General features: G+C 43.3%; 2 protein-coding genes across 6 annotated transcripts; both read right to left on the bottom strand.

Moving 5' to 3' along the window:
* Positions 1–1,021: 1,021 nt before the first annotated feature.
* ATPAF1 (ATP synthase mitochondrial F1 complex assembly factor 1) lies at positions 1,022–11,003 on the bottom strand. 3 transcript variants are annotated; one of them, XM_048945513.1, is made up of 9 exons: positions 10,762–11,003; positions 10,573–10,681; positions 9,489–9,539; positions 8,685–8,747; positions 8,060–8,110; positions 6,645–6,719; positions 4,750–4,845; positions 4,112–4,219; positions 1,030–3,069 (listed from the first exon to the last, which is right to left on the bottom strand). In XM_048945513.1, the coding sequence occupies exons 1-9, from the start codon at positions 10,962–10,964 to the stop codon at positions 2,875–2,877; spliced, it is 951 nt and encodes a 316-aa protein (XP_048801470.1). In that variant the 5' UTR covers positions 10,965–11,003; the 3' UTR covers positions 1,030–2,874. The 3 variants fall into 3 exon arrangements, with proteins under 3 accessions (XP_048801472.1, XP_048801470.1, XP_048801471.1); XM_048945514.1 differs by having other exon boundaries at positions 1,035–3,069; positions 6,672–6,719; XM_048945515.1 differs by lacking the exon at positions 6,645–6,719 and having other exon boundaries at positions 1,022–3,069.
* Positions 11,004–11,842: 839 nt separating this feature from the next.
* EFCAB14 (EF-hand calcium binding domain 14) lies at positions 11,843–26,946 on the bottom strand. 3 transcript variants are annotated; one of them, XM_048945509.1, is made up of 11 exons: positions 26,593–26,943; positions 26,284–26,432; positions 23,265–23,410; positions 21,295–21,393; positions 19,174–19,284; positions 18,296–18,361; positions 17,323–17,514; positions 17,052–17,132; positions 15,689–15,800; positions 14,962–15,093; positions 11,843–14,131 (listed from the first exon to the last, which is right to left on the bottom strand). In XM_048945509.1, the coding sequence occupies exons 1-11, from the start codon at positions 26,772–26,774 to the stop codon at positions 13,956–13,958; spliced, it is 1,446 nt and encodes a 481-aa protein (XP_048801466.1). In that variant the 5' UTR covers positions 26,775–26,943; the 3' UTR covers positions 11,843–13,955. The 3 variants fall into 3 exon arrangements, with proteins under 3 accessions (XP_048801466.1, XP_048801468.1, XP_048801467.1); XM_048945511.1 differs by lacking the exon at positions 14,962–15,093 and having other exon boundaries at positions 26,593–26,946; XM_048945510.1 differs by lacking the exon at positions 17,052–17,132.
* Between the last annotated feature and the right edge of the window lie 439 nt (positions 26,947–27,385).

The following is a 27,385-nucleotide window of genomic DNA, read 5'->3' as shown; positions in this document are numbered from 1 at the left end:
TGCAGTAGGGCCTCGTGCCAGGACACAGCTGCACAGGAGCAGGGCAGTGTGCCTCCAAGAGACGTCACAACGTGGCACCAGGCCATTCACATCTCCTGGAGCTTTCCCTTCTTGAGGCTGCACAGCCCCAGCCCTCAGCATGCCCTCATAGGGTAGGTGTTCCATCCCGCTCTATGCGACCTTCCTCTGGAGGCATTCCAAGCTATCCATGTCTCTCCCACACTGAAGAAAGCTATTGCTGGGTTTACTCTGGCCTTGCACCCTTGCCAACGCAGCTCACCTAGGATGCAAGGCTAGGGGAACCTCCAGTGTAACTCAGTACAGCCCATCATATTCTCAGTGCTAGCCCACACAAGAGAAGCCTGGGCATCTTAGCATTTGTCAGTACCAAATTCACTGATTTAACGAAGCTGAGAAGACAGGCTTTGTAAATTGTGTGCTGGTACCTCAGAATGAGGAAACATCTTCCCTCTAGTGGTTGAAACTGACTGTGCAGAGCAAGATTCATTTTCATCAGCTCTTAGGCTCAGTGCTGATCATAAATGCATTTTTCAATAGCAGAGTTTGTGGCTTCCTGGAGAAAACACAGGGACAACACTTCCAGGGGCTGCATCAGCAGAAGTTCTCAGCAGAAGACCTGGAAATATCACCCAGGAGGCTGTGCAGCATTCAGCCTTCAGCTATCTTCGTACCACTGCATGCACACACCTGCCTGGCTCTTGGCTTGTCTGCTGGCTGGGGACATGCAACACAACACTAGATCATCAGCTGCATGCCAAGTGATTTAACCCTGACACAAGGAAGGAACGTGTTGTGGTGTACACATCAAATCTCAAGAAAATACCCAGAGAAAAAAAGCTCTTGCTCTTTTCATTGGAATCAGTTGATTGATTCCACCTTTTCAAGGGCCAGAAAAGGCACTCGCCCCATCCTCCTGGCAGAATAACTGCAAGTGGTGTGATCAGCTTTGCCTTTTCAAGTAGGGTCTTATTTAATAACACTCCCAGTACACACAATGCTTCCCCTTCTGTATTTTGCCATGATTGCCTTAAGTCCTCAGAGAAGTACTGAGCTGGTGACTAATAACTCAGAAAAAAACCCTCAAAGGTAGTGACTGCTTCCAGCCTCATTCTAGAGACTGGTCTTTGAGCTCACAGGCAGCTTGGGTGTAGATCTGAAATCCTAGAATTTCACTCCTGTTGCCAATTACTCATCTAGGGATTTTAGATTACACCTATATTAAAAATGAATCCAGCATCTTTGACTTCTTCAAAGCAGGAAGTGAATAATGAATCAACATTGCCCATATTTCAGCTAAGAGAAAACGATAAATGGAGCATGAATGCTGTAAAACAGAAGTAGAAATGCTCTTAAGTGCTGTTCAGGTTATAACAGCCCCATCCACATTTTCCATGCTATGCAGACACTCACAGATCCAACCTGAGCAGAAACAAAAAGAGTGCAATAGTAGGGAGCAGCACCCCCTACTCACAGCACAGCCTGGGGTGAAGTTTTACCTCTTCTAGAAGCATCTTTTATTTCCCTGAATGGACAACAGTTCACATTAACGCGTACAGATCACTGCCAGAACTGACCTCAATGATGAAATCTCACTACCTACCTTCAGCACTCAGCTGAGCATTGCTCTCATCCAAAGAATGGGCTGAGAACACATGGCGTGACAAGTAGCTACACTAGCAAACACATTGTGTAACTCATCAAACCTGTATTGGCTCACAGTTAAGGACAGCCCCAAAAGTTGCTCTTCTTCTGACAGACAGACAAGCGGCTCATCCTTCATGCCTCTGCTTCCTTGGCAAAGGAGGATGCACTGGCTGCCTCTGCTGGGGACGAAAGCAAGAGAAGCTGAAAGCACAAATGCTTTGGGATCTTTCTGTTGAAAGCAGGTTTAAAAAAACCTACCCTGCTGCAGCCCGTGAAGCCAGGTTCCTACAAACATTGCTGTGTTAAAGCAGCTGCACATATTCACACCAGTTGTCATTTAGCAACTGGGTGGTGGCTCTCTTATTATGCCATTTCATCATAGATAGCAGCTTTCCTGATATGGGGACAGGAGCTATTTTCTTTTTTGTCTCTTTAAATACCATGTGTACAGTTGGCTGTGTAGGTGCCAGCCTGAGAAAAATCACTCCAAAAAGCATGTGGTAATTCCTCCTCACTACTCAAAAACATGCAGAAATAAAAACAAGTTTTCCTGTTCCTCAAGCAAAACGTCTCTAAGAAACCCAACAAGATGAAATGAATATATCAATTAAGAAGCAAAACACTCCCAGAACAAATCCAAGCACTTTGTTCTTCAGCCCTGAAAAAGGCACGGGCCTTGCTACACATCTGCACAAGGAACCTCACACACAAAGTAACAATGAGGAGTCTGTTTTAGACCATCAGACCTATTCTTTTTTCTTGATAGACAAGTCTGTATAAATTCCTCACAGATGAAAAGCACTAGACCATGCAATTATAATGGCAGAGGGCATTTTAAATGCATTTACAGAGAAGAAACATTGTTTGCTCTCCCTCTTGATGTCTACACACTTCATTACATAGCTGCCCTTCTGACATTTCAGATTTCAAAATAAAATACAGCATGCAGCATAAATCAGAGATGAGAGAATGGCTCATTCTGACAAAGTTATGCCAAAGCGCAGTGCTTCAGTCCAGCAATTAGTTACCACTGCCCAAATGACCCGAGTCCTCATCTTGCATCAGTGCCAGACCCACTTGATGACCACAATCCCAGCATGTTTCCAGATCCCTTTTGTAGCCAACTCAAGTTCACAAAACAAGAGATGGGAAGCACCCCAGACGAGAGCCCCCCGCCTGCTGCTGGCTCCTTCACTCGCAGGTCAGGCTCTATGAGTCGTCAGAAACCTGATTAGGTCTCAGTGCCTTTCCAAGGCCGCTGTGCTCAAGCTTTGCTATAACTGACATGTATTTAAATTCGCTGGATCTGTGGTTGAAGGTCTCCACTAATTCATAGGTCTCAGAACAATCCGTTGCGTAGAAGAGCTGCACCTGATTCGCCAAGCACTGTGCTTCGTGGACCGCCTGCAAGTTAAAATGAAGAATTTGTCACTGCTGAGTGTTGCCATTTCCCATTGAAAAAGATTCTTTGGGGGCTGAAAGGCTGCAGTCCTACCCACTGTCTTCACAAATCATCTCACTCCTGTTCCTGACTTCAGGCCCTTGAGCATTGTGCCTACAAATGAGCCTCCTGCAGAACCTGTACCTCAGAGGTCAAACATGCTCCACACCTTTCACGGCCCTCACCCACTATAAGGCAGCAGAGATTCAAAGCCTCACCTCTCTCTTCTTACAGCTGATTTACTTTGCAAAATTTGCCTACCGAGACACAACAGGGCAAATGTATTACCACATAGTTTCAGAAATGATGCAAGTGGGTCAAATTAGAGATAGGGTGCTTTGGTTATTATCTTGTTCTACCACTCTAATCTCTAGAGCCGTAAGTCCTAGAGCCATATTATTACAGATATGCAAAAAGCAGTACAACCACACATAGGAGAAAGAGCAGAGGCACCCAGGAGCTCAATGCAAATCTTTGGGGATCTCTTGCTTTGACTAATTCTACTAGTCCAAGTGTTCAGAACGCTGATTTAACTTTGGCAGGTGGCGACCACTTCCATTTGCTTCCATTAACAAGATCAGAAATATTTCTGACTTTTCCTAATGTTTCACAAAAATAAACTATAATAACCAGAGCAAGAAAAAATAATGTATGAACTGCAAACACCAGACAGCCAAAGACAGCTAATTTCCTTCTAAGTTCCCCTAGATCACTAAACAGATTAGATTAAAGAAATCTAGTACTATTTGAGAAAGGATCTTTTTAAGCCTAATTTGTTTTCAGTTCACAGAAACATAGAATTTGAAGTGGAAGGGACCATTAGAGGCCATCTGGTCTAACTCCCCTGCAAAGAACAGGGACACCTACAGCTTCATCAGGTGCTCAGAGCCCTGTCCAGCCTCACCTTGAGTGTGGCCAGAGATGCAGCATCCATTACATCTCTGGGCAACTATAGGAGAACAAGAAGTATAAAATGAGGGAAGTCAATGAGCACTTTTCTCTTACCAAGAACTTGGAGTCCATTTCTGCAGTCATTAGTACTATTCCTTTCTCCTCCTGCAACTCAGGATAATGGTACAAGACCAACTGGCTAGGAGCAGCTTCACCTTGGGTCTGAAGGGAGGAAAGAAACCTGTTGGTATCCCACAAAGAACTTCAGCTTTACAGCACATTTTTGGGACTGATTTTACATATAATACTTTTGAGTAATAGCTGCTATGGAGACTGTCATTTTTTAGGGCTTAAGGGTCAGTTCTAATTATTTCTGGTACTTACAGCAAACAAGCAATTTGAAGAGTTTGAGTTTTTTCTTAACCAATAACCACACTCAAAATAATCTGCAATTTGTAGGAAGACATTGCATTTCACAGCATCTGCTGGTATTCTAAACAGTTTGTGCAGTCAACTCTAAAATGCTTGGCTCTTCTTTCTGTTCTGAGACTGCTCGATTTCTACCCCATTCTCTCTCAGAAGAAAGAGACACAGTACCATAAATTTACTGAGTACCCATAATTCAGGACAGTTTTTCACTGATAACTGTTTTCAAGTGAAGCTACACAACGTGTTCATCAGATTATTCAGTAACAATTATATATATTTCTGGACCCCAAGCCATCTTTAAACTTGTTATGTTAACTACTCACCTGAATGTTTATTAGAGAAGTAAAGTGAAGTTCTGTTCCTGACCACTGCCCCACAAAGAACTCATAGCCTTCTTTTCTTGGCAAAGCATACAGAAACTGCAGAGAAGGGATAAAAAAATAAGACTCCTGTTCATAGAACAAAATAAATCCCAGTGTCATACTGGCCTCCAACATAAACTCTTAAGAGAGCCACAACAGAAAATCACCTACATTGAGATATATTGTTATCAGTATTATATGAGACAAAGGAAAGGACTGTAGAGAGCATTCACACTGACCTGCCAGCTTGCTTCTAAGAAATTAACAGTACTAGAAATGGTCACAAATCAGATGAGGAACATTCAGAGTTGCCAATCCTGTACAGTTACCTTATTACCTGTTCCAGAACAAGAGGCAAGCATTTTCTCTTTGAGACTTACAGTCTGCTTGGCTCCACGGGGCTGGGACTTGGTCATTTTCCCACACCAAGAGGAAGGACAGTGTAGGAGCAGGAAACAAGCAGGATACTTGACTAAATGCCAACGGACTGTACAGAAACACTCAAAACTGTAACTAACTTCCTAAGCTCCACGTAGCTCAGGAATCCAGACATATTTGATCTTGGCAAACAGAACACACAGGACCAAGCCATCAATCTGATGAAGTTTCTCAATCAGACCTACGATGTCACAAAGCCTAGCTATCCTCTGATTCAATGAAGCAGTGAAGGATTTAATTTCTAGCTTAGCAAGTGCAATCTGCACAAAGCCCACGCTTCACTGCACAAATTACTGTAAAAACACAGTACTTTCACCAGAAAACAATACTAATCAGCAGCACGTGGTACAAAACTGAAGAAACATTCTCTTGTTAGCTGTTCCTATCCTCTGCAGTTCAACTTTTTCAAAGCAACAGGAATTCTCTAATTGAGGCTTACAAGATACCTACCAGCCCCCATGAGAAGCACTGAACTCCAATCTCAAGAATCCTCAGTATTTTATGCATTGTTGTGCTGTCATACACATATAGCACAACCCACTGAATATTTACTCTATGTGTGTAACAAAGGATTCAACTACACCCAACTCCCCACTTCCTTCCCTTGTCACAACCCTTGAATTACAATGCTCTGTAAAGGAACTGACAGAGAACACCATTATTTATTGTAGCTCTCCCTTAAAAATATTTCTACTTTTATTTACTGTCAGGAAGCAAACCTAAGATGAAACAGGAACCATTAACATCAACTGTGAGACAAGAGAACTCACGTTCTCTATGTAGATGCAGTCTAATGCTATGATGACGTGTAGCTACAGCTAACACTTCTTCCAGATTAAAACATGGGCACTTGAAATATTAAGGAAAGATACAGAAGAACATCAATGAAGCTGGCCTACACAAAACTACATGGAAGAGGTTTAACCACAAGACACCAGTTAATGGAAACCAGATGCATGCTGCCATTTTTACAGTAAGAGTGGTGAGGCACTGGCATAGGTTGCCCTGAGAGGTGGTGGATGCCCTCACCCCTGGAAGCATTCAAGGTGAGGCTGGACTGGGCTCTGAGCACCTGATGGAGCCGTGGGTGTCCCTGTTCATTGTAGCAGAGTTGGACTAAAAGGCCTTTAAAGGTTCCTTCCAACTTACACAGTTCCATGATTCTATGAAATCATTCCTTGGGAGATTCTGTGCTTACATTTCTGAACTCTACCCCTCTTTTTCAATCTAGACACCTGACACTTTGATCAACCTTTCAGTATACCTGAATAGCCACTGCTTTTATCTGAACACCGTGACAAATACTTGCACGCCTACATTTTACTTAGTGAGCCAATACGATGCATATGAACACAGGAGGGTCAAAAGTTTATGAATTAGGCTTTAGACAGGAGAAATGCATTACAACTATACATCACCACACTGTGGATCTCTGCCAGACGTACCGATGGACACTTCTGGGCTCTCTTCCATATTAAATCAAACTTCTCTGCCTTTTGGGAAAGAGAAGAATTATTTTTTCCTAACAAGGCTGTGGACGCAGTTGCTACTCAGTATCATTTCATTGAACTTGACAGAGCACAATTCCCCAGCTTCCACCCACAGAAAGTCTCACCGTGGAAACAGTTAACAACAAATGCACAGAAAATTACATGAGTGCTTCATTACCTAAATGTCATTGGTACCCTGCTTGTACAATACTGTCTCTAAGAGGCAGCAGGAAACTTCAGTGGAGGCAGGAGGCCATGCATTAGGCTTACGTTGTGTCCTTCTTACCAAGTGTAGCATCAACAGTTGAGCAAGATGATGCATTCTGGGCCCCAAATGATGGATTTTACATTACTGTTCTCAAGTACTAAAACACAGGATATTTATCCAAATACTCATTGCTTCAGTTTGTATTCAAACCACAAACATACTTGGTTTGATGAAACCCAGCCATCTCATTCACATGTCTTCTGTGCTCCCCCAAATCTTTTGCCAGCTCTCTTCCTACCAGCATCTTGTGTTAATACCTACTCTAAGGTGCTCAGGAAAGAAAACACATGCTACCCATCACCACCAAATTCCTCCATCTGCGCTCTTGAGCACTTCAAAATTACGTGACGCCTTTCTTCCAGCCAACAATAAAAACTTCTGGCAGAAGACATAGCTTTTTTCCCCTCAATAACACCACAAACTAATTCCCATTGTGCCTACAATATGCTTTGCATTATAGCTTTAAAAAGCTCCCAGAGCTTCTCTAAAGCAGCACAACAAGGAACAGTGACCCCACTCATGAAGGCCTACACCACAAAATGAAACCAACCAACCAACACAACAAGCTTTCAGGTTAATGCAGAATAAGAGCAATTAACAGCTGGTAAAGTTATCAGGAATAAGAAATATGATCTTATCACAGGAAGCACCACAACATTTTCAATGAATAACAGCGCTGCCAGTAACTTTAATAGCATGGAACTGTCATAATTAAGTACAAGTTTATTAGACAAGCACTTTAACACTGCCTTGTTAAAAGTACAAGTCTGTGCTGCAGGGAAGAAAGCAAAGAGAAGAGAAATCTTGAGAAAAAAATTATGTGAAAATACAAATGCTACAAAAAAAGGATACTACAGCCTTGCAAAGAATGTTGGTTACTGCAGACAAAGAAGGTTGGAAATTCAATCCAGGTGTGCAGAAAGAAGTACGAGCTTTGACAACAACCAACAGGAGGGGAAAATAATAAGATAAATGTTTTCAGAAACAAAGGCCTTTATTCAATGAAAGCAATAACTCTTCCTGGCAAGAAAGTTTTTCTTGAAACCTCATTTTCTTTCGCTGAGGGACTACTTACAGGAATAACAGCATAAACCGTATCTTTTGCAGAGAAGTACTGATTCCAAATCTGTAAGAAACAAAGGAAATCATCTACAATTAAAAAGCAAGCATCTAGCAGGTATGTTAAATGCTTTAAAAAGAACTGCATTTGTCAACTAAGCTTTGTCAGCACTCTGAGGGGGCATTTTTCAGCCAAGTCTGACTGACAACATCATAATAAAAGATAAAAGGGAACAGTGCAAATTAAAAAGACAGTAAGGAGGATAACTTGATTCACACTGCTCTTAGAACAAATGCACCCTCCTCCTTCTCACCCCAACCACCTTTAGTTTGAGTACAAATCTCCTGCATGACAAAAAACACAAGTGAAGTTAGAAGATGGGTAAAGCTTTACTTATATTCCTGCAAAACAGACACAGCATAATCCATACGAGCTACTGCCAGGATTCCCCTCTCACAGGGGCTTGCTGATCCCAACTAAACAGCTCCACATTAAATAGCTGTGAGTTGCAGCAGTGATACTTTTCTGAGCAATCAAACACATGGTAAGTCACCTCATATATATATACACACACACACGTGCTTAATATCATTATTAAGCACAGATGTGGAGCAAACTCCATGCCATTTAAACCCATTACCTGCTTTATTTCCTCTGCTGATTTCTCTTTCACCATCTCAAGGTTAAGAATTGAATCAAGTGTCTGCAAGACAAAGCATATGGCATCTGGCACAGTGACAGTTCTCTGATTCAAGTGAGATTTCAGAATGAATGGATGCAATTACAGAGAACAAAATCAAACAAGAGCAACTTAATCCAATTTGCAATCTTAGTTCTCTGAATTGCCATAGAAACTACTAAGCTTAACCAGTAACATGCTGAAAATTGGATTCATACACTGAAGCACAACACAAGAGATTCTGTCAGGACAGAGAATATGCTTCACTCCAGTTCTGCAGATCTCCAAAGCACTGGAAAAATGATCTGCAGCCTTTCCCCTTCACCCATCTCACACGTGCTTTGCTGGCAGCTTTACAAAGAAAGCTTGCCAAAATACAAGAAAGTTAAAGAGAATAAAGCCATACTCCTGTCCCTCTTCTGGCTGAACTTTGGAAATATATTTAAAGTCTGTGGAGGTAGCTTAACCCTTCTGATTTATTACTGGGAGCTTTGAGATTCCTTGGCTAGCAGGAACGTGCAGGACGTCAGGGAGAAAGGATGGGATAATAAAAACAGACTGCCAGGAGCTTCAAGACTTGAACACAATCCCAATAGTAAATGAATCCCAATAGTAAATGAGCATCTGCTAATGAAGTGCACTGTGAGGAAGATCAGTTGCACCTCAGATCTCTTGGCTGGAGCACTGGTGGTAACAATATGCCAAATTAACATTCACCCTTCACTTGCTAGCACATGATCCAGCACTTGGGTTCATTTTCCTTACCTTATCTCGTGTGAATCCTCCCTTTGACGGCCCTGTGCTCAGGCCTTCTGCCTAGAAGAAAACATCATTCTTTAATTTTCTTACAGCTGCAGTACCACTTATTTGCCCTGCCTGCCATGCATATCATGTCTGCTGACATCTCCTCAGTATGAGCTCAACTTCAAGATGCCTACAGATTGGTCCAGTGCATTTTATTGCAATAAACTATTGATTTGGAGAAGCAACAAGAACAAAAACGTGAATTATGAATCGGGTGATTAGGGAAGATTTGTTAAGGCAAAGTATTACTCATTTTGGATCCAATATTACTGAACTGTTGTTGCTTTCATTTGCACTGTTAAGGTAGGAAAAGACATCTAAAATCATCCAGTTCAACCCCAAGCTATGCCACCATGCCCACAGACTGTGTCTCTCAGTGCCACATCTGGAACACCTCCAGGGACAGTGACTCCATCACCTCCCTGGGCATCCTGTGCCAGTGCATCACTGCCCTTTCTGAGAAGAAATTGTTCCTAATATCCAACCTGAACCTCCCCTGGTGCAACTCTCTCAAGCCTCCTCTTTTCCAGACTGAACAATCCTATTTCCTCAGCTGCTCCCCATAACATTAGTACTCCAGACCCCTGACAGCTCCATTACCCTTCTGTGCAAGTTGATGCTTGATCTAGCCAAACTAATCTGGAACTCATTAAACACCTAAAAAAGCCCTTAAGCTCAGAAACTACAGGCTGAAAAACCAGCAGAATAATGCTGGAATGATATTCTTAGCCATTAGAGAGCAAGATCTGGGGCTCCTTTCCAGCAGGAATGCTGTGTTTGTAGCTTTCTGTTGATCCTCCATCAATAGCAAAGGTATGGAATCACAGCATCATTAAGGTTGGAAAAAACCTCCGAGATCACCTGCTCCAAGTGCCCACCTACCACCAAACCACATTCCTTAGTGCTACACCTACGGGTTCTTGACCAGCTCCACGGCCCTCCCGGTGACTCCACCTCCCGGGCTGTACTGGATGGTCTTACGGTCTTTTCCAGCCTTAACGATGCACTCACTGATTCTACCAATTACAAGGAAAACCGGCCTTGCCTTTTCTTCCATGCGTCTGACAAACTCTGATTGCTTCGACCACCCCACGGGCTGCTTTTTCACTTCGTTTCTTTTTTCCATCCGGGATTCAAACACATCCGGATTGGACCTGAATCAGAAAAGAGACCATTAACAGCGCCAGACGATTCACCCCGTTCCGCCAGCCCCATCCCTCCCTTCCTCCCCAACCTGCGCAGCTCCTGGATCTTATGCCGGTATTTCCCGTAGAAGGGATTCTCCTCCAGCACCTCCTCCCCCGATCCCGTCACCCTCCGGCATTGCGGGGCCGTCGTCCCCCGGCACGGCGGGGCCAGCAGCCCGAGCGGGCGCAGCGCGGCGCGGCTCCGCATGGCGATCCCCAGCCCCCAGCCCTGTCCCAGCGGCCCGGCCATGGCGCCGCCGCCGCCGCTCCCGTTCCGCCCGCAGCAGCGCTCCGCCCGCCCCCGGCGCCCCGCCGTTCCGTTCCGCTGCAGAATGAACGAGAGAGGCGAACGTTACGAATGAGCTTTTATTGAGATAAAGTTACATGAGAAAAGCGCGTGGTGTTCGGGAGCTACAAGCCAGCTCGCACGGACCTGGGAAGCCGTCGTACGTTAGCGAAACGAGTACAGCACAGCAGCGAGCCTTCGGTAAACTCAAAATACAAAGCGGTCCCTATGCGGGAGTCACCAAAAAATAACAACGCAAGGTGGAAATGACACCGAGCATCAGAGCATAGGAGCGGCACGGTGCTCCCGCTGCAGCCTGGGCACGGCCATCCCGCAGCACCAGCACGGCTGCACCCCAGTGGCAGTGCTTGTGGCCACCCAGGAACCTCCACACCAACGTAAGCTCACCTTGCTTGTCCCCAGAGTCCCACATCAGCTCCAGAGTGCTCACTGCTGCCATCATCTCATTGATCTCTCCAACCTTAATGATTCTCTGATTTCACCTCTTGGTTTCAGCCATCTCCCCTAGGACTTGCTGCCAAGAGCAGGCTGTGCCACTGGGCTCTCATGCAAACATCCCACCATATCCTCACAGATCTGGACAAACATATTCACCATCCCTCATGCCTTCTGCCACAAGCACACAAGAGCAGAGGAAGCACATGGGATAGAGATCAGAGGCACAGCAGAAGACCTGCAGGGATCACAGCAGTGCTCCAAGGCTGCAACAAAGAGCTACTAGCAAGCCTAGGCCAAACAGAAGCTACTGCTGCACTCCTACATGGTCAGATTTTGTTAAACTCCAAGCACGAGTCCATCCTACACGGCAACAACAACAGCAACAGTCACACTCTGGACATGCATGTTAAGCAGCACCACAGACAGCTGTGCCTTAATGCCAACAGGTTACCAACGGAGCTCCTTGGCTGCAGACAGAGGACACTGCTATCTCATGCTATTCTCAACAAGCTCCAGCTAAAAACTTCACTATTGCTGTTGAAAAGCCTTCAGAAAGTAAAGCATACAGTAACAAAACACCAGTAGGTTCACGTGGCAATACAATAATTCCTTAAATTTTAAGGTAAATTTCGTACAAATTATACTTCCAAAAATATTTTGCAAACTCTGGCATATGGCTATGATACAGTATGTACAAATAAAATACCAGAATGGTTACATTTTATTGCTAGGGTTTTATTATTGTTATTTGGTTAAGGAATTATACGGAAGTGTATAAAAGGGTGCAGGAAGCAGCAAGAAGCAAATATTGGCTTCTTGGCCTCTTAAAGCCAAGGTTGGTTGGATTTGTTCTGAAACACTGCGCTTTAAAATGTCACATCAAAAGCATCTCCTTACTGGGTCATGTCTGCATTACCCAAATAGGAGAGAAGAGCAACAGTGAGAGAAGCCTAGGCAATGGGTAAAAGGGTTTCATTTTGCACATTCCTCCACTGATACATACTTCCAGAATACAATTATTCACACAGCTATAAACATCCAGCCCAAAGATACATAAAATTCAACAGCTATGAACTGACTTCCACATAAACTGATGTTTCGGTGAGGTGGGTACATTCAATTCACTAATCATGCAAAAAAACTCCCAACAAGATTAGTGATATTGTGAGCAGAATCATCTGATTTGGCCCTGACCTGGCCTGCAAGATAACACCTCCTGCAAAAGTATTTTGTCACGTTCCAGGAGATTACAAACATGCTTGGTGTTTAGCATAAACATAACTTTAAGTTCCTCTGTACCAAGGAAACCTCACCCACAAAGCACCTGTCAGTAGAGACCGCTGATGCAACTGCCTGCCCTGCCTTTTAAATCCTTCTGTTGAGAAGACAAAGGTTAAGGTACCAAGAAGCAATTACATGCATGTTAACCAGGAAAAAAAAACCAAAAACAAATCCTACTTTAGCCTTCCCCACCTGCTCACAATCCTACTGACAAGGAGCTTTAAATCAGGGCACTTCATCAGTGACCTCAACAACAGTGGGTGGAAGAAGCCAGCAGCATCAGCAAACCTGATGACAAGGTCTGCAGTAATCAGTCAGTGTGACTCAGTGCACCTCTACCTGCACAGAGAGCAGGGCTGGAGCTATTGGGCTGCCCAGCAGGCTGCACTGCAGGCTTTTTACCTCTTCAGTATCTGTTAAAGTTCTTCAGTAGCTTTTTTCTTTTTCAAACCAGTTAGGCTCATCTTAGAAAATGTAATCTGGATGCAATACAGCAAAGCTAAAAGAATGCTGAAGTGAAAACCCAAGCACTTGATAGGTAATTGCTCCTGTAGGCTTATGATATAAAAACACATTCAACTCTTCCCTCTGAAAGTAAGTCCTGCTATAGATGTGCATGGCTCCTCTTTCCTTCCTTCCTCTGCCTAACTCCAAACTCATCCATGGATATGCTGAGTTAAAACTAGAATTCAGCTGAAGCTCCCAACCACTCCTTTTAGGCTCGAGTCTCTCATTATGAACAGTTCACTGCCAACACAACCCCTGACACTAACTTCTCCTTAAATATGCATAATTTAAGCTATTTCAGATATTTACAAGCAGAAAAAGCCCATCTTTACAAGACAGATTTCTTTCTGCTTTACTTAAAGTGCAGCTCTCTAATTTAAGGCAAATTTCAGTGAAATACAAAACCATAGTTTTATTTTTATATGTACACATCTTAAATTAAAAACAAGAACTCCCTCGGAAAGAAAGACCAGCAAGTGCTTCTAAACAAGTTTGGGAATTTTCTGGATTGTAATACAGTCCCAATATTATGCCATATTGACATCTAAACCTGTAAATTTCCTTTCAATAAATGCAAACGAAAGAAGAGATGTCAATGTGTACAAACCAAAGGTCAATAAAACACTGGGAAAGTGCAGTTTTTTCATGTCCCGTAGTTTCCTTTAGCTACAGTAGCTTTCCTCAACATCACATCCCTAAACCTCTATCCTATACACCCAAAGCTAATCTCAGTTCTTCTAATGAGTATTTCTCATCACCATCTGTGTCATATTTCTTAAAGATCTGTGAGTCTTGGGCTGCAGAGCCCAGCAGCTTTTGAAGATCTTCAAATGACAGTTTTCCATCAGCATCTTCAGGTGCTTTGTCAAACAAATCCTGAAGATCTGCAAAAAGAACAGTGACTTAGAAGTAATCCTTTGAAGCACACAGGAACACCGTGCAAGTTACTCTACCAGTTTTACTGCACCATGTGTTACCACCTAGTCATTAAGTAAATAAAGCATCTCTAAATGTGTAGTTTGCCTTCTGTGCTGTCAATAAGCTCAAGAGGAAAAAGAAAAACCACAAAACACGACCATCAACATTTCTTCAGTCTTAAAAAAATTAGAATGAAATCCCTATTTCTGGCCACAGCTAATGGCCCATTCTACCTCTACCAACTGCATACAGACACAGCTATCTTTCACAGAAGCAGGCTCTGAATGACTGTTGCTATACCAACAGCACTGATCATATAAAGGGAAGTGTCTATTCACTTTCTGATGCAAAGCAATGCCCGTTCAGTAGCTGAAGAGACAGAACAGCAAGATCTAGAAACCATTCACTCCGCCAGGCAGCGCCCTCTTAAAGAGAGAAGGAAAAGAAGAAGAAAAGGACAAAGACAGACCAACAACAGACACATTCACACCTAACTCCTTTTCCTTCAGCATCCTAATTCTGACCTTGCCTACTCTCCCAGTCTCTTGGGCGTTTGACACAATACTTAACGAGCTCAAAATAAACAACTGACACTAATGAACACACCTGATTAAACCTCTGCTGCTTTTTTTGTTTATACACTTGTTACATCTACGGTTCTCAAGCTTTTCAACTTGACCAAACTTATCACAGAATATCCAGACGTTGCCATAACTGCAGTTACACTTAATGCCTCCCAAACATTTACATGAAAGATTTAGAAGAAGGAAAGGTCAGCCAGGAGAGGACAACACACCTTCTATGCTGGAAACTCCTGGTAAGGACAGATGTCTCAGCTGTCTGTTCTTCTCTGTGCTGTCATCAGCTGACCTTGAACCCAGCCTTGAAAGGTCTGTGGGCTTTGTCATAGTACTAGGACTACTTTCAACTGTTGCAAAACAATTTCTATTAGTCTTGTTAATTACACAGAATTACAGTTAGCAGAAACAAACAAAAATTCCAGAACTAATATTTTTTGCACACAGATGCTGTATGGGATAAGAATGGTGCAAAATTGTTTCAGAAGACAGCAATGTTATGCGTTTTTACTAAGAACTGGAAGAACAGAAGAAAGAAAACCTGATTTTTGGACAGCTATCCAGCTTTAAGCTTTCATGCTGTACTTGGAAAACGCATATTTGTCAACACAGAACAACTGGTTGGCAAATGCTTTTCACTTCCCATTCTGGAAGCACTGAGCAAGCTTTAGTAATTGAATCTACATCTGCCTGCTCGGGTTGCTTTCCCCACCTTCTCCCTCCTCAAGGGATGCATCATTACCTCCTCCCATAACAGCAACTGTCACCTTCAAACTTTTGTATTCATACATCATTTTCCATGTCTAAGAGTTGCTTTCTGCGACTTCAGCTGAACTAATCTCCAAAAATTTCAAGGAAACATTATTCACCTTCATTACTTATTCTTTTAATTACAAAGAGGACAACCATTCATTTTTAGAGGCTACTGTTGCACAAGTCCCTTACCATTCTCTGATGTCTCAATGGGTCGGTCCTCATCTGGCCTACTTGCACGAGCATTGAGTAGCTGAAGCTTCTCCCTTAGATTTAATTCCTGAGAATCTCTGGTTCCTGCTTCCTGTATATGCAGAAAAGAATTTTGTTACAAAATACCCCTTCAACACATGGAGAAGATTAGGGCAAGAGTTAGTTTAAAGTATCCAAGTACTTCTGAATGACTTTGTGCCTTCCAGGCTGACCAAGTTTTAAATTATTAACAAGATTAAAAGTTAAAAAGATATCTATGGGAACACGTGAGGACTAAATTCGTATCATCTATAACAAGACAACAGAACCAAAACCTAAATCCCAAAAGAAGGCAAGTATTTTGCCTATTTTCAAAACAAGGTGACATTTAATTTCCATATTTCTTATATAATTAGGTGCAATACAGAAAAATGGTACTATAAAAAGTTAACATGTACTTGGAATGAACATTTATACATGAAATAAATAATTATTTCAAATGTTTACAGCAGCACTGACTGCCTTAAGGCTGACACTACTACACCTCTGTCAAGCATGTCTTCTACATCTTTATCTCTTCTGTTCTTTTTATTATAAAGTTCCAGATCACAGCATTTCAAGTCTGATTTGACAGCATAGCCAGGTCACTCATCTGTCTTCTTACCAGAAAATGGAAACTAACTTTAACAGCACCACCCCTCAACTCCAACCCAAAACTTCACTCTTCCATTAAGTCTGTTAAACCACATCACAGCCAGTCATTACATTGTCCACTAGCACAAAGTTCCCCTAAGTCATGTTTTGGCTGCTGGCTCCTGAGGCCACTGATCTGAAGTCAGAGGACTGGGCAAACTTGGGCATCACTGTCTTCTTGAATTTCCTTCCCATTATCCTTTCATATTTCCCCTGTGCTGAATTATGCTTATCAAGATTAAACATAAGCCCAAGAAAGTTTTCATATGCAGGTAAATGCTATAACACCACTCATAGCACGAAGCCACGATAGTTGCACCAGCTTTGCTGAAAGCATAGCAGTGGGAATTCAAATTGAGGCAGTTACCAAAGTCTCTCAGTGCAACAGCCAATGGTCTGAACCTCCCTAAACTTTCAGCTACATGAAAGGATATTACAGCAGCTCTGCCATGTTATTCCATACATAATCAAAATGGCAAGACTTTGAACTCCAACTTGTTTTCCATTTAATTCATTTCCTTTCCCCAGCATGGGGTAGGTAAGCTGTCCTTCTATACTGTACTTGTAAAAGAAACCAGATCAGATAACTTGCAGATCTTCTCTCAAAACATGACTGTAAGACAATAACAGGGTCTACTAACCCAGTGTAGTTTCTGTTTCCTTACTTTACCTTCAGTTCTTTATTTGAATGCGTTTCATTATCTGGTTGATCTTCATTTTCCACTTTTAGAGAGGTAGTTGTATCATTCCCCTACAGTGAAAGGGGAGGAAAGCTGAGTATATTCATGTACTTACTGTTTTCTATAATAAAGCTTTTTTTTCCAAGTTTGCTAGGCATGAAGCCTCTGAAGTTTAATTTTCACTTTAGTTAGACCTTAAGAAGCAGTATATGTGCTATGCAGGACAAACTGAGATTAGCAGACACCCACAGTCATGCTTACCAGACCGGTAGACAAGTTGTTTCTTTTGTCCAGCTTATTCACAGCAACAGGAGTGTTTTCCAAGAGCATAACCCTCTGGCTGAGGTTACCAATGGCTGAATCCACATTTAGAAGCTTGATGTCATTCAACTTCTGGCTTGTCACTACAGTATTATTTAGCTCCTCCAAAGCTGCGTGGAATATCTGGCTTTCCTGAAATATAAAACCAAGAGATGTTGGTTTACTTGACTTCTGCAGCACTACAACATGGTGGCTGACCCAGTTTAACCAGGCACACTTTAGGCTGCCTCACCACGGAAACACTGGCAACATTCAAGAGAAGCTTCCACAAAGTTATTCCAGCTTACAAAGTTTGACTGAGATTTTCCTCAAGGCTAACCTCTTTGTTGCTAATGCAATCAATTCAGCTATGCCAGCAAACACACAAAGCCTATTCATCTCATCTTCCAGAGCAAGCTTAGTAACTGCACCAATTATTTCTCCCCAAAAAAGCAGGTACTAGGCACATTTATACACTTTTGAGGAATATATGAATTATATTGACTATATTCAATATAATTACATTACAAACTATTTGAGGTGAGCATGGATACTTTTTTTTTAATCCCCTCTTTGCACACCATTATTTCAAGGGTGACTCAACACACACCACTCCTAGACTTGCTCAGATTGGCAAGTACCTGCCATAAAATCCATTCAATAAAAAGCTTTTAAATCATTTACATGAGCAAAGTATGCCATAATTTGTTTGATATTCGATTTTCACTTTTCACTTAGTTAATGCACACACAGGAAGTGCTTTCAGGCTACAATACTTTCATGTTTGCACATGCACAGAAATAAACTACAGTAATATTATCTTGTACTTGGTTCTGACATATGCCATTTGTGTTTTGCCTTCATAAAAACCATACTTTTTTCATATACTACTACATGGCTGTATCAATATTCTTTATGCAAGGGAGAAAAATACCTGTTTGCAATTTTCTGTCTGATTTTTCTCAGTCGTCGGCAGAGCAGTGGACTGTTTCAGTTCCTTCTAAAGAAAGAAGCAGAAAGTGATGACTGTCACAAACACTAAGCTCTTAAGAACTGGCAGATCACAACTAAAGATATTTTGTGATAGTTACTGTTGCTCATGTCTGTTGTGTGTTCAGTATTTTAACTAGGCTAATACAACAGAAAGTCAAATGTGTTGTTTTTAATTAAACCCCTCCAAATTGGCTCTTCTCCTTTAAAGGAGTATTAAGGCACACATTTCACCACTGCCATACAGTCACATCCACTAAGTTTTTGCAGCACTCACTAATTAGTTTAATAAGATGCAGAATGAGAATATTAGCAGATAAAATATAATTTAAAGTAGCTTTGTACTGCACTGAAGAACTATTTATTTGCTGTTTTTCCACTAGAAGAGAGGTCAGCATAAATACAGCAAACAATTTCTGCTAAGGATGGTCAATAACCTCATCCTTGCCCATATCCTTAATTCAACCAGCAGATCATCTCAACAATTTCACTTGTAGGACTCAGTGCAGTTACCAGAAGCAGCATTCTGCATCACAAAAAGCAGACAGTTCCAAGGCTCTACAACTTTAGAGTAGCAGAATGCAAAAAACTCCAGGACAGAAAGTGTAGCAGTGATCAATTGTGGCACCAGAAAAACACATGCTTGGTATCATACAGGAGATGCTACACAAGGATAAGCAGTGTGTTAATGTATCAACTGGCATCTACTGAGACTTGGAAAGTGTTCTGAAGACATAAGGTAAGAACTTCACAGAGCTCTTATGCGCTGTGAATGAGGCAGGTAAACTTAGAACACACCCTGCTAAACCAGTACAAATTTACCACATCATTCTGGAGTATTTCGATGAATTTCTTGTATTCTTCAATAGCTGTCTGTATGTTTTCAACGTCGTGAGAAACACTGGTCAGAGTGCTGCCTATTGTCGCTACGGTCTGAAAGAAAGGAGACAAAAATCTCAGCAAAAATCCCATGTTTCAATGCCCTGAACCCAATGTTTAGTTGACGAAGCAGCAGGCAGTCTGCCACAGACACAACCTCCTCTGCAAACAAAACAGCAACTATGGCATCCCGGCCAAAAAGTTCACACACCCTACACCGTGACACGCAAAGAAACCACAACTACAGCCTTCAGGTTCCCAAAGCAATGCAAACATTTTGGCATTAAAAAAAATAAGCCCTGATATAAAGGCATTTTTCTTCCTCTCTGCATGAAGTATCAGTATTAAACACACAGGTGCTGACACTGTGTTCACCCTGCCCTAATCAGCTTTCAGGCTGCTCAGGGAACGCGCCACACACTGCAGAACTGCTCTGCTGAAGGTTGCTAACCTGCTTTCCAAGCCAGCATTGCCTTTTTTTTTTTTTTTTTAATGGAAGAAGAGCACTGAAGCATCACAAAAATCCCCATGAGTTCTGTGGGTCAGCCTGTGTGCTGTGACACCACTGCTGCTCCTGATGCTGCACCCTCATTCTTTCCTTCTCTTATAGGCAGGTGACCCAAACACAACTGGGCACAAGTTGTTGGGCAGAACATTTTCTCTGCACTCACCAAAAGCTGGGCTCCCCCACCTACACCCAAAGCTCTTCTGACAGAAGCTATTCCATCACCCAGAGAAGCTTCACCCAGCTATGGCATCCCCCAGAAGCTACAGCATCAGCCAGGGTTCTGAAAGAAGCCTGCGTCTTGAAATTCATTTATTTTCATTGGCATGATACTGGAAATAAAACCCACCAACATTAACACTGTTGCATTTAGACATCAGAATAGCTTTTCAACACTCATGGTATACTTCTTAGAAGGCTTCCAGGTTGTTTTTTATTACAACAACCTTGTAAAACATACATGCAAGAAAGATGGCATCAAAAGAGGAAAGGAAACAGATGCCACATCTGACACCTTCCTTCTTTCAATAGGAGAGACTGAAATGAACTCTGGATGTTTCTGACACTCTCTTTCACTTTCACAAGGTATGACCAAGCAGACTTATCTCAACACAAAAAAAAAGCCTGGCTGCTCAGCAGATCACTGCAAGATGAAACCTGTTGGCCTTAAAACTTTGCACTGATAGTACTGCTGTTAAGTGCAGCAAGATAACACCAAGGTTACTACATATATTACGTGCAGGATCTAAACTCTACTTCTGCATGACTTATGACACAGTGGAAATCCAGCATGCTTGTAACAGCTCTATAGTCCTCCCAGAAGAAGAGATCCTAGCAGCCTGGTCAACCAAACCACACTGCTTGCTTTACGTATTCGCACACTGATTACATGATAACTTAGTAGGAATAGGAAATGAGAAATGGAAACCTATAGAAGCCACAAGAACTGGACTGACAACTGGCTTTAGCAATAAATATTTGTATTGGGCTGAGTAACAGAAGTGCTGTGGGAGACTCAGGTAAGTTTTGACAAGCCTTTCTTTAACCATAATGAATGGGCCAGTAGAGAAGGCTCAAGCTATGGGGCGCAGAAAAACATTGTATTAACAGAGGTCATTTTGTATGCTTGTGTCACTTATTTGAGCTTGTCTCTCAAGGAATTGTCAGGAAACATTCCAGTACAATGTATGCTTTGCTGTGCACGTACTGCAAAACTGCAGATAGACCAGTATCTTACATGACATTAAGAGGATCAGCAGCCTGAAGAAAAGCCATCTCCAAGTGAAAGAAGTGACAACATGAGGATAATCAGAAACATATGGATTTCCAAAAAGGTAGAGCCAAGACCTTCATTTGTCGTTGTTTTTTTAAACATCTGCAACACATTATCTTAGGACCATACACTATCAATTACATGAGCTGCAATTTAAAAGCAGTAGAGAAACCACTATTTCACACGTACTGTTCAGGTAAATCCCGCTGTTCTCTCTGTCCCCAAGAGCCCAGCAGCAGGCCAGCACTGCAGGAGGCACTTAGCAACACACAGCTATGGTACTTGCCTTCTGGAGTTTCTCTACTGTGACAGGAAGAGAAATCAAATCAGAAGCAGACTTCACATTGGTTTTGAGATGATTTACTGTTGAGGTCAATAGCGATATCTACAAAGAGGAATGTTTACAATCAGTCAGCATAACCCTGATTATGAACTTCCACATAACTAACGACTTCACTTTTAACCCTGATTTTGAACTTTCACATAACTAAAGACTTCACCTTTAACACTAGATAGAACTAAAAATACATTTACATACATGCAGACACAAAACAATCTTGTTTCTAGGTGAGGAGTCCTGTCTAGGCTATGCTAAAAATTATCTGCCCCTTGGAATAGAAGCAAGAAGTTTGTTTTTCAAACTGAATGACAAACATGTGGCACCCTCTATACCCATTTTATATTCATCCCCTCATTGACAGGTTGCTGCTGAAGGAAGATTGTTATTTTATTTTTATATTGCACAAGAAGCCTTTACAAAGAGGAAACATTCATCTAGTTCTGCATTTAGCAATCACAAACCTGCCCAGCAAAACCATGCAACTTCTCCAGATGAGTGATGGACAAAGAATGTGCACATATCATTAACACATTCAGTCAAGAAGTGGTTTCTCTCAACTGTTTCACCCAGATGACAAGCATTCTATAAGTCTTCAAGACGAGATATTCATTCCAATCAAAAGGCTGTGAAACTACAAGTGATCACAAGCTGGTCCTTTATTGCTGGCATTACCATTTTAAGATCAATCTGTAGCCCCCAGTAGCTGAAACAAATGAAGAATCAGTTTCCTCATATTGGAGAATTGAAAAGTAGAGCACATAAAACCCACTTTCTTCTAGCTATGAAAAGGAGTTGTTTTGCATGCTGATAAAAGGGACAAAATCCTAGCTTTACAATAGGCCAACCTTGACCAGCTGGCGTGCAGGCTGTAGCCTCACAGCTGTGGACATTGGCTGAAATAATTCCCAGCAGTGCATCCCAACAATTCATGGAAAAACAACAACTGAATTCTGGCCAAGACTGTGACCAGACCCCAAAGTAATATAAGGGCCTGCAGGAACCATGTCCCAAGTATATCTCTAACAACAAGAAGCAGATAATAGCCTCCTGAAAGTCCCATTAAGCACCTAAACATCTGTGGATAACATGTATTGTCAGGTGCCAAAGAAAGCAAGTTGAGTTTTCAGATGTGTTTATGCACTTCCCACTCCTAAGCTCTCCATCACTGCACAGGGATGAAAACAGCCCATCTGAGCAGGCATCCCAATGGTCTTTAAAAAGGAAAAGAAAGCAACAGTAAAAGAAAGTACTTCTGGATACCACTAACTGTGAGCAGTCATGAACTGTCACTAAACTCTCAGGCAAGAACTTCAGTAAGAGCCTTCCTGGATGATTTGTTTGAAGTGAGCTAATACATCAGCTAAGGAAACAGCTTTCTGTTAAGTGGCTTAGTTCTACCAGAGTAAACAGAGCTAAGATTTACTCCAGCTCAGATTCCAAGTGAGTATTAGCAGATTTTGCATTCACAAGACACCAATACTTCCTCTGTAGCAAGATCAACTCACACTGATGTGAATTAACTTCCCTCTATGCACACAAAATGTTTGGAGATACTCTCCTTAAATCCGAAATATCAAATCTATCTGGTAAACACACAGCTATTTGGCAAGAAAATAAATAAATGCACAGTTCTCAGTTGTTTTTTTTTAAAGTCTGCCACAAGCCTCCCCATCAGTTGCATAACTTTTCCTCTTTGCCATAAGCCTCCAGTCTAACTGGATGTTCTGTCTTCTTTTGGCTCAGTATTAATACACTATTTAACTTTAGGAGTTCAGCATCTGGCCACAGAAGTCCTTAGAGAATGGCTCAGCACTGCACTAAATGAGCTTTTTTTTTTTTCCTGCTAGCAGGTTTACATTTTCTGTAAACACAACATTCAATTGACTTTTCAGAATTAAGCACTCAGTTCTCCTCACCTGTTTGTTGATCTCTGTGATATTTATCCAAACTTTAGCCAGCCCCAGTTCTCCAGTCTCAATTTGCTCCAGTTGCTTTTGCTGCTGCACCAAATCTTCATTCAGTTTAGGAATTTCTTGGAAGGATGTCTTTTGATTAGATTCCACTAGACAGACAAACAAAAACATAAAACTTAGGTATCCAAGTAAACAATGTCAAACAGACGAGGAACAAACTACAGGCAGAAACATCCACAGTAGTTTAAGGCAGCAGTAACAGTTTCTACATGAGTTTATTGCCACTTCTGTACTAAATATCTGCTTGAAACAGCAGCTCACATCTGTAGAGAAAACCCAACAAGACCTTACTGAATGTAAGGCTTTGCAATAGTCCTGTCACCTCGGCAAACTTCAACAGGTCTTTTTTTAGTGCTGTTATTTGGCACTGCTATGAGAGGGAGATAGAAAATAATAACAACAGTAAACACAAACTATCAGCACTAGGGCAAAGGAGGCCCGTGAAATGAAACTCAGTGCCCTACATAAAGAGGTCAGTGGTGATGCAGTGAATTCCAAAGAGATCAACGTGATTACAGTTCTTCCACATGACAACAAGACAACTGAGAAAAACGGATAAGCTCACACACCAATATCTGTCAGTAAACAAATCAACAGACACATGTCTTGGAAATAAAGTCAGTCATCACTGCATTTAATAACAGAGAAGGGGAAAACGTGGCTTAGATGAATTCCAGTGAGCCTCAGAGATGCAGCTCTTCCGGGTGTGCAGTGACTAAGCTGTTTAGCTGCAAGTGCTATTAGGCAACCCTAAATCCTCAGGTATGAGAAACAAGAAAGCAAAGCTTTTGAGATGGGGATGACAGGATTCTGCACAACCAGCACCTCCGCTCTGCAACGCTCCAGCACCAACTGCCATCTTCCAGAGCCCAGACTGCTGACAGCACTGAGACCTGACAGTGTGTTTCAGGATGAATTTCCACGTGGAAATTCATAGGGCATTCCCAAATTCCATAGGGCAAAACCCTTCAAGAGTGCTCGTTGCCCACAGAGTGGATGCCTAATCACACAGAACGTGTGCATTTTCTAAAAGCCACTTCACTTCTCTTAAAGCAAGTTCTGAAGTCATTTCTAGGAACAGAGTAACCTGCACTGATCGCCCAAGATTCAAATCATGCTTCTGGTTACAAAGTCCTTTACACGTGTGTTTCAGCCAAATCAAACTCAGGGCTGCTTGTGCATTTGCATACCTTAATGCGATTACATGGCACTGAATCAGATGTCTCCTGACATGAGAGGCTCTTGTAAACAGTTTACTTTCCATTTTCCTACTCTGTGTACAGCAAAACTGCATTTAAGACTTCTCTACAGTGCTAGGAAGGTTAGATATGGGCCTGCATGACTTTGCTCCTCCTTTCACCCACCTGTTCCACCAAAGCAGAGTTTATCTTTTGGAACCAGGTTATTCTTGCTGTCCATCTTTCTGTTGTTGCTGTTCTGGATTTTAATGGTGCCTCTCTCATCCAGCTTCTAGGGATGCTACTTCAGCAACAAGGAAATGCAGGACTGTTTTAATCACTGCATGCAGGATAATGTGCTGTTTTTCTATCAGAGCTATTAAGGAGAGAACAAGCACACCTGTGGCAGCCAGACAGCGTGCCCGAAGCAGACAACTGCTTTAACAAAGATGCCTGTGTACAACAGGAATGATGAAACTTCACTACACCAAAGCCAACAGATGGCATCATATAGAACTTTTACTGCTAGTACACACCATGGCTTCAAGTATATCAGTGCATGAAGACCAGCAGTTAGCTTACCCATAACAGGACAAAACCAGGCTCAGCATGCTTAGAGCCTAGAGCCACGAGGCAGTGCTAGCCAGCCAGAAGACTCCACCTTGGCAGACAGCTCAGCAATCAGCTCCTCCCCACCTTGCAGCAACTTTACACACCCAACAGGAAGCCCCAGACACCCACAGCTGAGAACTTCTCAAAGAACAGCAAGCACACTTCCTCAGTATCTGTTTCTACCATAAACAAATGAAGCTCTCTACTTGCCTCCAGCCTGAGCATCCTCAAACTTTTCAATTCCAAGAACTTTGGCCTTGTTTTTAAGATTGTCTTGAGCAAAAAAAAAAAAAAAAAAATAGAAATCCTAACAAAAAGACCAAAAGTTATGGGACAAAATCTGCACTGAACAAAGACACTCTTCAGGCAAAACTTCAAGCTTTGCTATCTTCTGCTCCTTTCACACAGCTCCTCTGCTTACTGCTGCCTTTTTCAATAGATGGCATTTTATACACTAGTAAAATAAGGTACCATACTTTGTATCCAGAGGTAAGGCAAAGAGCACTTCAGGTAAACCTTGTCACTTCTTATACCTCAGCACTACAGCAGCAGTTACTGTACTGGAAACTTAAATGTTGACTTAAACAGAGGAAACTTGAGAAACTTCAAGTTACCTCCGGTCCAAAGTATCAAACATGATAAAACCCCACACACAGCACACTGAGTTGAACAAACGTGGATTAATGAAAGCAAGATAAACACTCCAAAGATATATCAGAAAAACATAAAGTAGTGTTTAAATTGCAGTAACAGAACTGCAAGTATTGGACAATTAGAGAGCTCAAGATAAGAACACAAACCTCCATTATTTGTTTTCTTGTGGGGGGGGGGGGGAGGGGAGGGTGAAGAAGGATCAAAATTCCCCAGGCTGCTTTCTTAGAACTTTCTGCAGCAGTGGCTTCAGAAGGGAGCACTGCCAAACCCAAAGTAGGGCTTTCAGAAGCATGTATGTACAAGTGGCTGTGTCCCTCTTCCCTGGGAGGTACCAGCAGTAAGAACAACGCCACATCCTTAGGCTTGCTCAGCCTCCAGTTATCTTGGGTTCAGAGGACTCCTCCAGTCACGGCAGTGTGTCAGCTCTGTGCCTACAGGTGCAGAGCGAGCAGGCGGGCAGACAGAGCTCTCCATGCTACCCAAAGCAAACAGGCAGCAGCACAGCCACACGTACTTACTGGTTCGGAACTTTTCCTTAATCACATCCAGGTCCTCCTTGAGAGCCACCTGCATCCAGACCAGGCCCACACACGCCACCACGCAGGCGGCCAGAATGACAAAAGCACAGAGCGGGTAACAGAACTTGCAGCAGCGTATGTAGTCCGCCCTGGGGAAAGCAGACAAGCGCTCTAAGATCACCGGTCCAACCTCACCCCTCCATTGCCCAGCGCCCGCCTCCTCAGTGCCGCATGCCCACGGTCCCCGATCACCCCATAGGGCCGGTGACCCCACGGCGGCTCAGCCCCCGGCCGAAGCCCCGCTCTCACTTGGCGCAGCGGCCCCGTCCCCCCGCCGTCGCGAACTCGTCCTCCTCGGAGCTGGACTCGGAGTCGGATGCGGGCGGTTCGGTGCGCAGCAGCCGGTGCCCGGAGCCCTTCTTGGCGGGCTTCTTCCTGCGGCCGTCGGCTGCCAGGCCGATGAGGGCGTTCAGCTCCTTGCGCTTCTTCATCCTCTTGTGCGGCGTGGGGGGCGGCGGAGCGGCCGGCGGCTGCCCCTCGCTGCCTCCTCCTCCTCCTTCCGCCGCCGCGGCCCCCGCCGCCTCCGCGCCCCGACTCGCCAGCTCAGCGGGGCCCCGCCGCGGCTACAGGCGCTGCGCGGGGCCGCCGCTGCTCCCCCGCCGGCCCCGCGGAGCCGCGTCCCGATCCCCCGCCCGCGCCATGGCAGCCGCCGGCGCCGCCGCGGCCCGCCCCTCGCCCGCCAGCAAGCCGCGCTCCCGTTGGGCGGCGGGACCCGCCCCGCCTCTCCGCTGCGGTGGAAGTGGTGTGGGGGGATGAGGGTTCGAATCCCGCCTCCGCCAGGAGCAACCCGTCGCGTGCAGAGCCGCTGAGGGGATAGCGGTGGGAAACACGCAGGGTTCGAATCTCGGCTCCGCCACGGCGGCCCTGCTGTTGTAGAGGCAGCCCCTTACAGCATCCATTGAGCGGGTGTTCCCTACAGACAGCGCTTGTGGGCACAGTGAAATGTTACTTTGATGCCAGTACAGCTTTATATTTGATGCTTTATGATGCTCTCATCCTATTACTCTCTACAGCTCTCTTATGAGGAGCGGCTGAGGGAGCT

The sequence above is a fragment of the Lagopus muta genome, chromosome 5 (assembly GCF_023343835.1).
Source record: "Lagopus muta isolate bLagMut1 chromosome 5, bLagMut1 primary, whole genome shotgun sequence".
In the NCBI taxonomy this organism is placed as follows: Eukaryota; Metazoa; Chordata; class Aves; order Galliformes; family Phasianidae; genus Lagopus; species Lagopus muta.
This window is presented reverse-complemented; position numbering and strand designations above follow the sequence as displayed.